Source organism: Carettochelys insculpta, chromosome 4 (assembly GCF_033958435.1).
Source record: "Carettochelys insculpta isolate YL-2023 chromosome 4, ASM3395843v1, whole genome shotgun sequence".
Taxonomy (NCBI): domain Eukaryota; kingdom Metazoa; phylum Chordata; order Testudines; family Carettochelyidae; genus Carettochelys; species Carettochelys insculpta.
The window spans coordinates 127,189,436-127,207,353 of NC_134140.1; the positions used below are offsets into that span (position 1 = coordinate 127,189,436).

Consider the following 17,918-nt stretch of genomic DNA (forward strand, 5'->3'; position numbering starts at 1 on the left):
ACAGCACTTGATCCATAGTTTAAGAGCCTGATGTGCCTTTCAAAATCTGAGAGAAACAAGGTATGGAGCACTCCTTCAGAAGTCTTAAAACAGCACTCTAATGCAGAAACTCAGACCATCAGAAAAGAAAAATCAACCTATTATTCACATCTGACTGAAATTATGGAAACGACTAGGCGTTGGTCCACACTGCTTCAGACCATTATTAAGCAGAACCAGCCATCAGCATGGACGCAACTTCTGGAATGGTGGTCAACGCACAAAGGAACACACGAATCCTTAGCATATCTGGCATACGTATCTTGCAATACTAGATACAACAGTGCCATGTGAAAGCCTCTTCTCGCTTTCAGGTGGTACTGTAAATAAAAAACAGGCAACATTCTCTCCTTCAAATGTAATTAAACTTGTTTGTTTGAACAACTGGCTGAACAACAACAAGCACTGAGGGAACCTGTAGCCTCTAACATTTTGTGTCCGAGCGAAGTTATTTTGAATACATAATTCTACATTTGTAAGCTCAACTCTCAAAATAAAGAGATTGCACTACAATACTTTTAATGAGGGAACTGAAAAATACTATTTCTTTTGTTCTATACTGTGCAAATATTTGTAATAAATACAAAGTGAGCACTGTACACTTTGTATTCTGTTGTAATTTAAATCAATATACTGGAAAATTTAAATGGTATTCCATTATGGTTTAAATCACACCATTTTTAATCATGCAATTAATTTTTAACCATCTGGCAGCCCTAATATCAAAATAATTTAACATGAAAAACCTGTAACAGAACAACACAGCCTAATCATATCAGCTAGTGATCTGGTTTGGAAAATCTGTTTTTATAAGGAAATTAAAAAAGCAAATCAGAAAAGGTAAGTCAAACATATATATTTTAAAATATCACAACATGCTTAAAATAAAGCTTGTACGCAGTAGTATTACATAGTTTACACAATATATTGACTCAAGCCAGACGAAATGGAGACACCCATTCACATCACTAACAAGAAGGCTGAAAAGAATTAGCTGAGCTACAAGGCACTATTTGGCTGATAATGTCACGCGCTTGCTTGAAATATGAACTCTATTTTCACCCATGCTTTTTGTTGGCTACAGCAGAAACCAAATATTGCAAAACTAGAAATTCAGGGTATAATAGAGTCTTCATATGTTCTAATGCACACCTGGAAAAATCTGTTATCGTTTTAATAAGTTAGTAGTTTGCTCCAAATATTTACTGAAGAGCAGAAATGTTCTCTGACTGTTTGTAAATATATACTACATGCTGCTGGGGAAGAAAGAAACACCTTGAGTTAAATTCTCAATGCTTAACTAGGTTAGCAAGAAAAAAACCCAATGCTTCAACAGCAGCAAGATTTTAATTTGATCATGTTGGAAGTAACTTATTAAGATCATTTGGAAACAAAGGAAATATTTGTTGTTGTGGCAAATGTGGCTTCAAGAGGGAATATTTATAGCCTCATGAAGAAACAAGCCATTTGTATGAAGAAAATAATTGTGAAAAAGAAATAGATTGAAGATAGGTGCCATTCAAACATGTTTAAAATTGGGCACAACATACAAATAACTGGTAAGTTGTTGTGCAAGTAACTATGCAAAATTTACACACATTTTAACTACATTTAAGTGAAAACATTTTCCTCTACAGAACTTTATTATAAGCAGAAGTTTATTATAGACATATTTCAGATCTTTGCAATGTGTAAGTTTTAAAGTATGTGACTGAGTGTATTTATCTGAATAGACTTCTCACTGTAACTGGTTTCTTGCAGCATGGTTCCCAGAAGTTTACATAAACAGGGCTTGATTCTAAATGCAAATTCATTTAAACTGAGGAACTGGATCAGAAGACCAGCTTTTTCAAGATCATATTGGGTTCAAACATAAATCAAACTCAGTGAAGTTCCTCTAACCTGTTTATAAAAGCTTCATTACATACACACATTTTACACAGCTTCATTTCCTAAATGAAGAGGCTGAATGAGAAAGCGCCTGTTCAAAGGCTTCATACTTAACATGAATACATTACTGTGATTAAATATTACATATATAAAATATTTAATGGAACTTCCTTACTTCTGCTAGTCTTTGGAAATTTTTTTCTCAGTTTGTTTTTTAAAGGCAGCAACTGTGTTATTATTGCAGGAACGGCTATGTAAAAATCTGCATTGATTTCATCATCCAAAATCTGAAATTAAAACCAGAATAATTACATGAAAGTCTGAACTATACAAAGATAGAAATATATTCAAAAATGCAAGCAATATTTATATTTGAGATAAATTGTCAGAAATTGACCTTTTTAAAAAAGTACGCTCTGGAAAGGAAAAGTCTTCTGTCTCTTGTCTCTCTCAGCCATTGGACTTTAAACATGTGGCAATATGGTCAATGCAGCAATATAAAAAATGCTGGATTCTGTACTAAGGAAGACAAATTCCCCATTTTAAAAAGAGTTCTTGGAACTAGTTTGTAGTTTTTAGGAAGCTCACATTCTTGAAGTCAACCACAAGAGAATGTAAAATTAAACTAAATATTCTAGCTTGCAAGCTTTACAGAGCAATGGAAGATTACACTCCATACACAATTTTTAAAATCTTAAAAATAAAATAAGCTTTTCACTGCAAGAAGAGACTAAAAAAAAATCCTTCAGCAAGCAGTGGTTTCCAGCCTGAGGTCCACAGACCTGGGAGAGGGCAGTTCCTGCAGACTATATGTAAGATACCCAAAGAAGTCAGTACTTCCATTTGAAATTTATTAGGGATCTGCATACAAAAGCTAAAAATTGCTGCTTTAAAACCAGGAGAAGACTGAAGTAAAGCAGGGCATACCTGTTTTATCGTAGATCATGTAACATAGGCCCACTGCTTACTTTTCTTCTCATAACCCCTACTGTGTCCCTTTCACAGCATGTTATGTCCACTTACATATCAATAAACTGGCATGAGTTTAACACCGTTGTTTGTGCCACGTCTCAGTTTTACCACTGAAGCTTACAAGCGTAAAGATTCACAGCCCTGACAGTTTTTGTAAAATGAAAAATACAATTTACACTGGTATAAAAAATACCTTTTGGATTAATTCAGTGCCTCCCACAAAAGCAGCTCCATTTTCTTTGGCTATTTTAATTTCTTCTGCATTCTGTTTAAAAAAAAAAATAGTCCAGATATAAAGTATACATTATCTACTGCTGTGTTGCTACTTCAGAGTCATCAAAACAGAATGATTTAGTCAACACAGTCATATGCACTGAATGAAAAACCAACTCAATCTGAGTTAAAAACATGAACTTAACTGATGGGGACAACTGTTTAAAATCTAGTGACGTTTACCAATAAGTGGCTCTGGAGAAAGTTAATGGAAGATCTCTCCCCATAAACACAAATTTCAATCTGTCCCAATAAGGAGTGGCAACAAAAACTTTGCCATAATCTCACCAAATCTAGAAAACAGTGTTGCAGTGAGACAATTATGCTAGCTTTACTTGGTTTCGTGCATTCTTCCTCTAAGATCTAAAAGAAGCAACTAGCTATCTGGTAGATGGAGTGTTAGGCTGTGTCTACACTAGACATAGCAGTCTACGATCGTACACACTTTTAGCTATGCCAATTGTGTAGCTAAAATCGACTTTTCAGCTGTCGACTTCCATGCCTGTCTTCACAGAAGAAGGTCAACGTAAGTGCTCCTCCCATCAACCTTCCTTAAAACCCACAGCTCGCGAGGAGATACGGGGTCAACATTGACCCGGAAAACACCTGTTTCGCGCATGTGCGAAACATCGCCCCGGAATATCAACCCTGAGTAGTCGATCCTTCTCAGTAATGTAGATGTAGGCTTATCTTTTAAAGAAAAACTGGAAAAAGTTTTAGTGCACTAGTAAAGGTAATTGTTAATAACTTCCTTGAGGTGAACAGTAACAGAGAAGTAGCTGTGTTAGTCTGTACTCCATCAAACCAAAGCAGCAGAAATGTAGCACTTTAAAGACCAACAAAATGATTTATTTGGTGATGAGCTTTCATGGGACAGACCCACCTCTTCAGATCAACTTCATTTCTAATACAGGACAGTCTGTATTGGAAATGAAACTGATCTGAAGAAGTGGCTCTGTCCCACAAAACCTCATCACCAAATAAATCATTGTTAGCCTTGAAAGTGCTGTATTTCTGCAAGCTACCATTAAACAAATATTTCAGACCTTTACTTGAAAAGATGTTTGGAAATTACTTGTTCTCTGCATGTGATCCCAGTTAGTTTACTATCAGACCTCAGTGCTGAACAGAAACCACCAAACATATGCTTACCTACTATGCACAGGGCACAAGGAAAAAAGTTGGTGATACCGCAGCACAGAAATCTGCTGGGGATACTCAGTTCATTTTACAAAACCATTTTTCCTGGGTATCTGACTTAGACAGGGAACTCAATGAAAGCAAAGTGGATGAAAAGTGGACACCTTTGTTAGATACGGTAGTCAGAAAGTAACAGCATGAATATCCAGAGCCTCCACACGATAGCCACCTATTGCTAAAATGGCTCACATATTAGAGGTCCTACTGGAATCCCCTTTGCCCCTGGATTCTCAGTCATCAGCGCAGGCCTCTAGGGCCTTTCAGAGTCTGCAGATGGCCAGCTGGCTTCAAGTGTTGTTTTCTACCACAAAGAATGCAACCATGTTCCATGTGTCTGTCACTTCATATTAAAACTACAGTATTCTGTCTAGGGCTGCCTTTATAATCTACACTAGGTGGAGCTGTGGGTAGAATGTGGTTGCTTGTGGATGCAAGCCACTGTGACTACAGAACACTTGGATTCAAGTTTCTGCTGTGGTTTCATTTCATCTTCTGGGTGCATTTCATGCTGTTGGCCATTATCCTTGAAACCTTACGCTGCTTGTGATACAGTTGCTTTTCACTTTATACCCAATTAAAATGGTTAAAATCAGCTGGAAGTCTCCAGAAGTTAAGGTTCTTACATGTCATGAAATTAGCTCTTTTTGGTGATTTTCCAGAGTTACAAATACCAGGCTCCAAGGCATGAGGCAAAATATATACAGTAGTCCCTCAAGGTACCTTGATTTCTGCACAAGTCCAGGGGGTTAAGTTTGAGGTGGGTTAGGGCTGCACGAGAGATGCAGGGTGGGGGGGTGGAGTTGAGACAGGGTGCGGGGGTTGGAACTTAGGGTGCGGGAGTTGGAACCTCGAGGGTTTGGGCGGGGTGTTGAGCCATCCGGGGGCTTGGAGCTGGGTCTGCTGGGGTTTGGGTGGGGTGTTGAGCTGGCCGGGGTGTAGGAGCCAGGTCTGCGCGGGTGGTGGGTACAGGGTAGAAGCCGAGCCAAGCCCTGCACGCACATGGGGGTTGGGGGAGAGCTGAAGCCTGAGCCCCATGAGTGGGTTGGAGCTGGAACCCCCAGCGTGGGGGGCTTTGAGCTGGGTCTGCAGAGGGGTTGAGCTTGGTGGGGGGAGGGGGGCAAGGGGTGCCAGGGCCTGGAGCGGGGCCAGACGCACAGCCGGGCTGGGGTAGGAGGGCTGGCAGCTTGTAACCCATTGGCCACAGCTGATAGACAGAAAGGGAACCTGGGAACTGGGGCCAGCACTGCTCTCTCTTTGTACACCAACTCCTGTGTTTGGGAACAGTCTGTTCTAGAGGGTGCCAGTCCAGGAAGGCCCAACTGTATTAAAATATTCTGCTAACTGATAAGTATATTTAAACAAGACAGCAGAAAACAAAAAAAGTAGCAACTAAGGTATTCAACTGTTAAGCAATTAGAGCCAATGGTAGCCTTTAGCTTACGAAACTTTGTAAATACCTTGGGACACTACAGAATGAAAGGTCCTACACAAACATAAAGATGAACCAAGCGTTCAACATTTGTTGTATACATAATGTAGCTGAAACATAAGACTTAAATAACATACTTCTACTCACCTCTGTGAATACCAGAACTTTATTCATTTCATTTGCAAAAGGGTACGGCAGATGAATGGTGCTGACAAACTGATCCACTTTTTTCTGGGAAAAAAAAAAAGTGCTTTGTGCGAATTTAAAACTATCTTACTGTGGGACATCTAAAGACTAACTGGAACTTGACTTATAAGGCTTTTTTTGGGCAGGATGGTGATATATGTTTCTTGCTTGTGTGGAGCTGATCCATTATACGAACATTTGTGTTGTATATTGACTATGAACTTTGAAATTACAAATGAAGAGGAACAGTTCTACCCCATATTTATTTTTGGTACATAAAGTTCCTGATTTTACCAATGGATAATCTTTATCATGCATTACTTGAAATATGAAAAGAGAACGAACTGATGCTTTACGCACTTCTATATTTTTGTCCCTCTAGTTCAATTTATTATTCTCTTGAAACACCGAAGGAGCCTAATGAAACTACAATACTAGATGCTTGTCCTGTCTTGTTGCCAGGAGAGAAATTATATCATTCAAAGATGCTAAGGCCCTTGCAGAGAAACTGAAATTGAATGAATGTACTTATATTTCAGTACAAAGCATATAGAGTAGTGTAAACAAGTCCTTGTATAAAATTTGAGTTTATGCTGACTTCACTAGTGCTTTTTATAAAACGAGGCAAATGTATAGGAGAGTTGATGTACACCTCTGGAGAGCTACTGTGTACCTCCAGGGGTACACGTAACCGCAGGCTGAGAACCATTGCCTAACAAAAAGGAGAATAGAGAAGGTAAAAAATAAAAAGGGGAAAGAGGAAAGAAAATTATTTCTTCTTCATGCTGAGGGCAGAAGGAAGAGAATGACCATATTAGGTCAAACCAAATGGCCATCTGGCACAGTACTAAAGTCAGGCTTATCAGCTAGTAATTACCAAGATCACCTCTGGAGCCACCTTTAAAAATAGGCATCACATTAGCTATACTCCAGTCGTTTGGTATAGAAGCGGATTGAAATGATAGGTTACAAACTACAGGTTAGCAGTTGTGCAATTTTACATTTGTTTCTTCAGAACTCTTGAGTGAATATCATCCGGTCCTCATGACTTGTTGTTGTTTATCAGTTTGTTCTAAATTACATAGTAAAATATTAATTATTTATGTTGGTCTTCAGGCAGGAGGATTTGAGGGAGATTTCCAGACTTGAGCTATTCTTTTTAGGTGACAAATCCAAAGCTGAGGTATTGGTAGAGGAGGTTTACAATTATTAAGGATTAAACCTGGATTGCTGTTCAATACAGCACAGCAGCAGCCAACTTTAGAAGATCTACACAGCTTAAAAGGGACTACATGAACACAGATGAGTTATTTTGACAATGATCGCCTCTTGGAACAGGACTTTAACTACACAACAGACTTTGAAACATAAGAACAACAGAAATTGTTGATAACCAGAGGGAAACATGTCTTTAGCTGCGGAATTTGGAGGATGCCAAGTATAGTTCTGCAAAAGTACAGTGCTGCCTGTGAAAGAACACTGAACACCTAGCAGAAACATGTTGCCCAATGTGAGAGGTTTGGGAAGATGAGCCAGAGCAAGACAATGGGAAAGACACTTCACCATACTGCACTTCTTTCTCCTGCAGATAAGAAAGGTAATTTTGTAAAATATCACAATTGCAAATCTGTAGGTATTCTCAGCTTACCTTTTTCTCCAGTGCCATATCCAAGTTCAGGTTAGCATATACGTATTGTTTTGCATTCGTGAAGTCCAATTGCTGAAACTTCTTCAGCATGTCCACAGCCACCTCTGCTTCATAGACTGGCCTTTTGTACAGCCATGTTAAATACACATCATCCATTGGCTTGCCTGCTAACTTCCGCCTATAAGTACCCTTTTTTTTTGCTTCCTCAGCTTCTGAAGTTTTCTCCTTGGCATCCTTTGCACTTCTCTTTGCAGTCCTTTTGGAAATCAAAATTATAAATGTAAGACAATTTACCTTAACGCTTAGCATGGGTTTGAATACACAACAGTTTAATTGGAACTGCATCTCGGTATGGCCTAGTTCTCATGAAATGTCAATCAGAACTGCGCTGGACTTCTCGCCTGCCCAGCCCATCTACACACTGTAAACACAGTAGGAAGAGTGAAGACAAATCGGACCCAAAAGACTATTAATGAGGCCTTGTCTTTACTACTGGGGAGACTGAGGCTACTATATGGAAATGCACATCTCATAGAACTGGAAGGGACCTTGGAACGTCATCAAGTCCAGCTCCCTGCCTTCTTGGCAGAACCAAGCACCTCCCCCCCCAACTTTTTAAAAAAAATCTATTTGCCCCAGATCCCTAAATGGCACCCTCAAGGACTGAGCTCACAATCCTGGGTTTAGCAGGCCAATGCTCAAACCACTGAGCTATCCCTCCCTCCTGGTAATCACAGGCTGCAATTGATGTAACAGATGTCAAGTTGGAGAGTCTTCAATCAACAGCAGAGCAGTCTCTACTTAACTTCAATACTCCAGTTTCCCAGGAAGAGTAAGATGAGATGCTCTCCCATTGATGAAGTGCAGCAAAGACACTGCGGAAACTCAACCTAAGCTCAACTGACTCCAGTTATACTATTCAGGTAGTATCACCTAGGATGGGGTGGAGAATCTACAGCCCATGGATCAGATACAGCAGTGGCTTGCCTTGATCCGGCCTGCGAGGCTTGGGACACACACCCCGCCCCACACACACACAAGGGTGAGCCAGCACTCGCACTCCTGCTGCAACAAAGATCAGCATCCTCCTCCTTCCAACACCCAGGCTGCGAGAACACTGAAAGATGGTCTTTCGAAACAGAGCGTCCGCACACACCAGCGGGCACCAAAGGTTCGGTCTGTTTTTTCAAAGGCCCCCAGCACATTTTTGAAAGAGAGCATCCACAAATGCCCTGGGCTGGGTCACATGGCAGATGAGCCCTTCCGGGGCCACCGCAAGGGCCCTGGTGCCCCCTCCCCCCGCCCGACCTCAGCCTGCACATGCCGAGGGCCAGCAACCCTGTCCCCAGGCAGAGCGAGAGCAAGAGAGAGAAAGCGTGATCAAGAGGTGGCAACCTGGTCCCCCATGGACCCCGAGCAGCACCCCCCTCCAAGCAGCACCCCTCCAGCCGTGGTCCTGGCCACTGTGCTTCATCGGTTCCAGGTGGCCACCACAATAGCCACCCTCCTGGATGCCACCCTCAGAGCGCAACGCCCCCAGCTGGTCCCCTGGGTCATCCGCCGCCTGTGGAGCTTCCCCACAAGCAGCGACCGGTGGGACCGGCTGGTGTTGGAGGACTGGGGTGACAACTGGTGGCTACAGAACTTCAGGATGACCAAGGAGACATTCCTGGAGCTGCGCCACTGGCTCACCCCAGTCCTCCAGCACCAGGACACACACCTGAGGCTGGCGCTCCCCGTTCACAAAAGGGTGGCCATCGCCCTATGGCAGCTGGCCACCCCGGACAGTTACCGATCCGCCGGCCACCAGTTCGGGGTGAACAAAGCCACCATCGGAGCCATCCTCATCGAGGTAAGCCGTGCCCAGCTCACACTTAGACTACATGCGGCAGCGGGGGATAAGGGTCAGCCTGGTGACAGGCACCATCGGGAGAAGGGCGGGCATGGGTGGGCACCCCAGGGACAGGGATGCGAGATGGGCACGGACAGGCAAGCTGCACCCCACCCCACCCTCACGAGTGTGCCCCCCCATGCCCTGCAGGTCGTCCGGGCAATCAACAAGGTGCTCCTGAGGCAGCTGGTTCGTGTTGGGAACCCACATTGCCATCCAGGCCCTCGAGCACAGCCGCAGGGTCTACATGAATCACAAGGGCTACCACTCGGTGGTCCTGCAGGCCCTGGTTGACGCCAACGGCCGGTTCCAGGACATCTACGTGGGCTGGTCTGTCCGCGCACATGACGCAAGGGTCTTCCGGAACTTAGGGCTGGGACGTCGTTTGGCCGAGGGGACCTTCATCCCCTGGCGGGAGCTCCCCATTGCGGACATGACGATGCCACCCTGCATCGTGGCAGATGCAGCCTACCCCCTGCAGGCCTGGCTGATGCGGCCCTACACCGGGCACACCTAGCCGAGCCAGGACCTTTTCAACGCGTGGCTGAGTCGCGCCTGGAACATCGTGGAGCGGGCGTTCAGCCGCCTCAAGGGGCATTTTAGATGCCTCTGCGCCAGGCTGGAGGTGGGCCTCCCCAACGTCCCAGCAGTGGTTGGAGTCTGCTGCACCCTCCAGAACCTGGTGGAGGCAAAACACGAGCCCTATATGCAGGAGTGGGATGCCGAGGCGGGACGTGGGTATGAACAGCCCCTTGCCGCCCTGTGCCCAGCAGAGTGGGGTGCATGTAAGGGAGGCCCTGCACCAGGCCTTTGAGCAGGGGCCACAGTTACCCTCCCATCCTGCACGCTCCCATCCCGCCCGCAGCCTGCACACACACGCCTCCCCCACCCACACCCTGCACACACCCATGCACGGGGGGGACAGGTTAAACCATAAAAATAAACTATTTACTTGAAGAACTGTGCCCCTCATTTTCTAGGGGGAACTATATACATGTGGGGGGAGGGTAAGTGGGGAGAATTATTTACATGGGAGGTGGGAGGCCTTACCCCTCCACGGGGCTCGATGGCCAGAAGCCCCCATCACCCGCTCCTACCCCTTCCTCCCTGGGGCCCCGCTGGGGCCGGGCCAGGGCCAGAAGCATGGGGAGGTAGGCGCATGGCTCGGGAGTAGTCCCCACACCTGCGTCGGGCTCAGCATGGAGGGGGGAAGCTGGGAGCTCAACCTCCAGCTGGCCAGCAGGGTGTGGGCCAGGTAGACGAGGCTGCCCGGGGGAGATGGGGAAGGAGCAGGGCCTGAAGGTCGACCTCCGGGGGTGGGGGGGGTAGGGAGGGAGTTCAGTGTGGGGAAGGCAGGGGGCTGGGGGGAAACGCTGGGGCAGGAGGGGGGCGCAGGTATGGGAGTGGCCCACAATGGAGCCACAGCAGGGGCCAGGTGGCTGACCACAGCCTGGGTGAGGGCATCCAGTTTGGACGCCATCCAGTCCCATGCCTGCCGCTCCAAGGCAAGACACTCCCACACGATGCCCGTCAGCTCCCTCAGAGCAGCCGTGTCCCCTGCCTCCTCCTCCTCGGCCTGGTGGCGCCAGCGGCGGCAGCCCATGCTGTCCCCATCCGGGGCCTGGGCTGCTCCGCCTTGTCCTCTGTGGTTGGGCTCCCCGGGCCCATTGTGGGGCTGGTCCAGCTGCTGCAGCTGTGAAGACATAAGGGGAGAGGAATGGGTCATTAGTCCTGGTGACGGACCCCCGAACCCTCCCACCCTATCCCAGTGGTCCTGCAGGGACAGCATCCTGGGCTCCCCATCGGGGTGTGGGAACGCTGGCTCTCCCCTGCCCCCCTCGGTCCCTCCACGGCCTGTGGTACCGTCCGGGCCACATGGTGCTGAGCGCCACACGTCGGCCCTGTGAGGCCGGGGCAGTGGGGCCATCTGGCCCGTCCATGTCCTGGGGCTGATGTCCCCATGGGTGGGCTGCAGCCAGCCCGGGTGGGATTGCGCGCCCCCTCCACCAGCCCTACAGATGCCTGCGTGCACAGTACATACCTGTGGGTCCCTCCAGGAGCTTGGGCGAGGCGCGATCCGGGGGGGCCAGGCTGGATGGGCCCGAAGGGACTTCGATGACGAGGGCCCCCTCGCTCAAGCCCTCGTTATCACTGCTGGCTGGGAGCTTTGGTGGCCGCCTGCAGGTGGCTGGAAGTCTGGGGCGGTCCTCCCACTCGGTCCCTGGCCCCTCCTGCTCTGGCTTCGTTGGGGGGGCAGGTCCGCCATGTCAAGGAACACAGCCAGGGGTCCCACCTCCTTGGGCCCAAGGAGGCGGTCGAGCTCTTTATAGTAGGGGCAGCTGGTGGGCACTGCCCCTGACGAGCCAACTGTGTCCCAAGCCTGACAGTAGGCCTGCTGGAGCGCCTTCACTCTGAACCTCACCTGGTCCGGGTGGGGTGACCCTGGCTGGTGAGGCCCTTGGCGAGGCGCTCGAACATGGGTGCGTTTTGGCACCGGAACCCCCATCTGCTGCAGGACCTCCTCATCTGCCCAGAAGGCAAGGAGGTCCTGCAGCTTGGCGTCAGTCCAGGAGGGGACCTGGCACTTGGGGGGCTGGCTCCCCTCCTGGGAGAGCTCCCCGGTGTCCTTGGGGGGCCCCTGGCGTGGGCAGGGGTCAGAGGCTCTGGCCATGGTAGGTGGGCTGCAGCATCACCCTTGCTGGACAGCTGGGCAGCAGCGTGGACTCCCTGCTGCCTGCACACTCTCAGCCTCCTGTCTGAGGGCTTCTGGGAGCCCGAGTTCTGAAAAGCAGCCGGACGCTGGAACACACACCTCCGCTTGTGCTGGGAGCAGAGCCACCACCTGCCAGCTGATTGCAGCCATGGAGAATCCGCTCTTTCGAAGAGCGGCTCGTGGAGCATCTACATTTGCTCTCTTTTGAAAGAGGGCGCTTTTCCCACCCCAGGAGAGGACGACGAACTTCGAAAGAATGGGGGAGTTAATTTCGAAAGAGCACCATGGCAGTATAGATGCTCCGCGGCTTCTTTCGAAAGAATTCGGTCTTCCGATCCTAATTTCGAACGCACTTGCTAGTGTAGACGCACTCCCAGTGCAGCTGGAGTGCCAGCGCTGGCTCCCTACTCCTGGGTCCGGGAGTGGGGAGGGGCACGGGAACATCGTGAACCTTGTGGGCCAGATCCAGGTAAGCGGCCAGCTGCATCCAGTCCATGGGTGGGAAGCAACTCTGTGCCAGACAGCTACACAGGGAAACTGTGCTGGCTTGCAGGCTGCGTCCCTTGTGCTCCCATTGGCTGGGATTCCCTGCAGATCGATGCAGGTTGGTTCATAGCCACCTGTGGGCTCCCTCCCACTGCCACCGATGCAGCAGGTAGCTGTCCCACTTCACCAACCCCAGTGCCATCAGCTGGTCAGCTAGCCCCTCCACATGCCAGTTAGCTCAACATGATGGTTATCCAAATGCCAGATAACCCAGGTTTTACTGTATTTGCAACTGCACTCCTTCATACATATGTATCAGGTGATCACATACTGCTTCCCAGAACACTACATAACAACAAGCTCATGTAGAAAACGCTATACCTATGAGTTTCTTAGGTTATAATTTTTTTTTCTGACTCTATACATGACTGACATAAAACTTAAGTGACCATCTGTCCCATATTAGGCGGGATGGTCCTGTATTTAGGACACCAAAAAGGCATCCCAACTTACTTTTTAAAAGGAACTAATTGACACATATCTAGGCCCTCTCCCCACAGACCTTTTCCGCCAGCAGCTGTGCAGGTGCAGTTCTCGGAGTTCTCCGAGCCTTGGCGAAGCAGGAGAGCCTGGGTGGCTGACACATCCCTCACACTCCTGCGGAGCTTGGGGAGCACATGCGCTGCAGCAAGGCCAGTGGCTGCGGCTTCCCGGAGCTGCAGGAGGGCTAGCAGCTGCAGTTTCCCTGGGGCTCCTGGGGAGCTCTGGGGACTGCTGCTTCCTTCCTGGCTCCCCAGGGCTTGGTGGACAGGGAGATATGATTGTCCTGTACAAAACATACTTAATTTATATACCTCCTCCGTCAAACTCTAAGTTTGAAGGAGAAGGTATATACCATAGCACTACCACATAGATAGTTTTATTCTATTGTATCTGAGCGCTTTTGACATAAAAAAAAATACTGAAGTCTACCAAAGGGGGGGGGGAAAAAAAAAAACACACCCAAAGGTGAATAGCTATGCTGAGAGGCAAGACAGAGTATTGATACTTACACAATTACAAGGCTATATATGTGTTCATACAAGTATTTTATATATTTCATGGTTTTCCCTTCCTGAATCCATCTAGATACTGCTAACCATCTTAAGTTCCAATCCTGCAAACAGCTCTCTATGGGCAGACCCAAGTGCCTTCATGACATTATCTATTTTTTAAGACTTCTGAGAATGGGAGACCAAAGAGCACATAAAAGGAAGAAATAGCTTTAGAAGGATGAGCACTAAGAAGTATATTGGCAATCTATAGATATACTGCCACAAAAATAAAAACAAAAAAGCAGTCCAGTAGCACTTTAAAGACTAACAAAATAATTTATTAGGCAATGAGCTTTCATGGGACAGACCCACTTCTTCAGTCACAGACATACTAGCCATAGTCATACCAGAATTGGGTCTGTCCCACAAAAGCTCAAGACCTAATAAATTATTTTGTTAGTCTTTAAAGTGCTACTGCACTGCTTTTGCATTTTGATAGTATATAGACTAGCACGGCTTTCTCTCCGTTTCCATAAAAATATTGTGACTATGGCAAAGCAATTACCCTTCTTCAGAAAGTGTTTCACCATAGGTGACCATTTCCAAAAGAGCTGCTAACAATATAGTAGGAAAAAAATTGCCAAGTTATGCTAGCGATATGCCCAACTGAGCTGTTCACATCCACATTCAAGGCATCATTAAAGAGTCTGCATTTTAAAACCCACGTGTGTTACCCACAACTACAGAAACAGATGGTTTGAAACAGAGCAAACACTCACTTTGCAGCAGCATAGTGTCTAATGGATAGCGCTGTGTTTCCGAGGCAGGGAACTACTGAGGTACATTGATCAATCCTGGGGAAAATACAGTTGGGAATCTCAGACAGAACTGTTTAAAAATACAAAAAAGAAAATTAGAAGTTTTTAATACTGTCCCTTTCACCAGTTACCATATGCCAGGGTAGAGGCTTTTCGGGTCTTTAAAGATCTATTCCAGCCTCTTGCGTGAAGCTATTTCTACACACCTCCGGTGACAATCTATTCACAACAATCTCAGAGGGGCGGGCGCGTTGGTCTGCAGCTTCACCAAGAACCAACCCTGTAGCACCTTTAAGACTAACAATTGTCCTCCCCAGGAAAGCCCGTTACTTACTGCATGAAATTATTTAGGCTCAAACCCCGGCCCAGGCCTGGCCGCTCTCGGGAGGGAGACGCCCTCGCTCAGGATTATGTGCAAGGCCGTTTCCACAGTCTCGCCACCCGACGCAGCAGGATTCTGCGGGCAGCGGCTCCACCGCGCAGCAAAACAAGCGCAAGGCTCGTTCGCGGCCCCCCGCCCGCAGCGGGCAGCTCGGAGCGCGCAGACCGGCTGCCGCCCGCAGCTCCCGCCGTGTCGGGGGCGCTTCTCTAGCTGGGGCGTTTCGGGGCCCCGAGCCCCGCCGCAGCCGGGCCCGTCCCGCGGAAGTCAGAACCACCGCTGCCCCGGAGCCGGGAGCCCCCACAGCCCAGGCCCCTGAGGGGCCCGCGAGGCCGGGGGCGCCCAGCCCGGCCTGGGCCAAGTCACCCCCCCACCGTCGCCCCACTCGGGGAGCGGGGCTGGAGCCCTCCCCCCGCGCCCTCACCTCTCCGCAGACAGCACCGCCCGGGCGCCGCCATGCTGCCAGGCCGCGCGGTGCCACGCTCAAAGCGGGCCCAGCTGCCGCGCGGCCCCGGCGCGGAAGGTTCCGGGTGTCACACTCCTCCCCGGGGAGGGGGGCGGGGTGCTGGTGGGCGGAGCGCGCCGGCCCCCGCCCCCTGGGCTGGGACACGTGGAAGCTGCCGGGTCTGGAGGGGGCCCCAGGAAGGTCAATGGGGCGGGGACAGGATTGGGGTGCGGGAAGGAGGGGGGCTGCAGCGTCCCCTGGCTTGCCGGAGGTTCCACCCTATTACATGTAGGTACCGGTCTCCCAGAACTGGAAGGGGCCTGGAGAGGTCATTCCTGTCAGAGGGGTAGCGGAGTTAGTCTGTATCTGCAAAAATAGCAAGAAGCTTTGTGGCACCTTGTAGGCTAACAGATATTTTCGATATGAGCTGTGGTGGGCAAAGACCTGCTTCATCAGAGAGACGCAGAAATGGAGCACTTTAAAGACTAACAAAATGATGTATTCGGTGCTGAGCTTTCACCGGACAGACCTGGTCTGTCCCAGGATAGCTCATCACCAAATAAATCATTTTGTTAGTCTTTAAAGTGCTACATTTCCGCTGCTTAGTTGGAGTACAGGCGAACATGGTGACCTCTCTGTTACTATTCATCAGAGAGGTCATTGAGTCCAGTCCCCTGCCCTCACAGCAAGACTAAGCACTATCCCTGAAAGATTTTTTTTAAGTTATTTGGAGTATAAGGGCTAAATAGTAGTATTTGCCCCAGACCCTAAATGGTCTCCTCAAGGACTGAGCTCATAACACTGTGTTTACAAAGCCAATGCTCAAACCACTGAGCTATCCCTCCTCCTGAAGTAGTTATAGTTTGGCTGAGTGGCTCTCAGACCCACCACCCTGAAACACATTGTTCCAGCCCCCTGTGTCCCTCTGGATCTGGTGACACCCGCAGTCTCTGACTACTGTTTGTGACGGGTCGTAACAGGCATGCAGCTGGGGTGTCAGAGCCATCCCAGAACCTGCCCCAGCAGGGTCATGGACAGGGTAGTGCCTTGGGCCTCCCAGGGCTGTCGGCACATTGGGAATGTGTTGTTTCCTCTGACTGATAAAAGCACTGGGATTACAGGGGTGAGCACAGCTGACCTTGTGGTTATAGCAGTGGATCAAGACCCTAGGACTCAAGATACCAGTTCTAGCAGCCTTGTCCATGGAGGAAACCCGGCAATAGTTTTTAAATCTCCCTGTGCCTTGGTTTCCCAGGTGTCAGCTAGAGCAGAGGTGTCCAAAACAAATGTAATGGATCGTCACAATCCCCCCCGCTTCCCCAGGTGCTGACTCCCTGAACCAGGCGTCCCCCCCAGCCAGGCACACCTCCCTCCCATGAAATTACTCACTGCAGCCATGCCAGGGCTGAAGCTGCACCACGCGAGCCACCCCGTGGCTGGAGCCCAGCAGGGCTGGAGAAGCTGCCTCCACTCCCGCTGCCACAGGCTTGTCCCACCATGTGGTGGGGCACGTGTGCAGAATGGCCAGAGTGGTGCCCCAAGTTTGCCACACTACACTGCCCTGTTTGCCGTGGCAAACAGGGATTGTATTGGACACTGCGGAACTAGAGCTAATACTTCCTACCCTGGTGAGAGGATAAGTTCATTGCTGTCTGCTTAGTGTTTAGCTGTCACAATCCTAGGATCATGCAATTATTTGGCTGGAGAAACCCTGCCATGAGCAGTGGGGATGAGCCAACCCTGAGGAAAATCTCAGGCTTCACACTTTTCCATCATAGCTGATTTGACACTTTCTTCTTTCTTGTTAGGACAGGCTCAAGCTATGTTCCTGCTTAGGACATGTAGGTACTATTTTAATATAAATTAGAATGACCACATTAAAGAGATGTTCCCTGATCCTAATCTGTACCATGCTGCTAAAACAAAACAAAACAAAACAGGTATAATGCAAATGGGGCAATTATACTTTATAATTGTATTTTACCCTCATGGTATAGCTATTTTGGCTGTTACCATTTTAAGTGTTATGTTTAAAATTGCATTCCTAATGAACTATTTTGTATTACAGGTCTAGCCTAATTCTTCACCATAGAGTAGAATCCCTTATCCCTTGCTCTGGTTAATAACAGTACAGTAATTACACACATGATGAGCTCACTGGGCCCCAATTCTGCAATTAGGGTGTGGGGCGGGGCAGTCTCTCTCTTTCAGAGTCAGGGCCTCAGTTTGCATTTTTTAAGTGTCTTACTAATGGAGATGCATAAATAAATATATTTAGTCACTCATAACATAAGAATACATTTCAGATATTGCAGAGAGATTTGTATTTATATTGTGCAACCCAGCAATTTAGTGTTTATGAAGCAGAGTCACTGGCCTTAAACCTTCAATAATAGGATTTTTTTTAATCTAACCTTATTTTTTGCAGTGATTTGCATTATTGTTCTTTAAATAGATCATGATTGCATGCTCTCTGCCTTGGTCTTTAACTAGGAGCCCTTCCTGTGGCTCCTTA

The 17,918-nt window shown here is 48.0% G+C and overlaps 1 protein-coding gene across 1 annotated transcript in view; it reads right to left on the reverse strand.

Annotated features, from left to right (window-relative positions):
* Nucleotides 1-15,535, reverse strand: part of MRPL1 (mitochondrial ribosomal protein L1) — a 35,168-nt gene extending 19,633 nt beyond the window's left edge. Inside the window, exons 1-6 of the mRNA XM_074993761.1 lie at nt 15,383-15,535; nt 14,541-14,649; nt 7,638-7,893; nt 5,951-6,034; nt 3,095-3,166; nt 2,105-2,216 (exon numbers count right to left, since the gene is read on the reverse strand). Of these exons, the coding sequence (XP_074849862.1) occupies nt 2,105-2,216; nt 3,095-3,166; nt 5,951-6,034; nt 7,638-7,893; nt 14,541-14,649; nt 15,383-15,416 (667 nt within the window). The 5' untranslated portion in view covers nt 15,417-15,535. The remainder of the gene's footprint in view (nt 1-2,104; nt 2,217-3,094; nt 3,167-5,950; nt 6,035-7,637; nt 7,894-14,540; nt 14,650-15,382) is intronic.
* Between the last annotated feature and the right edge of the window lie 2,383 nt (nt 15,536-17,918).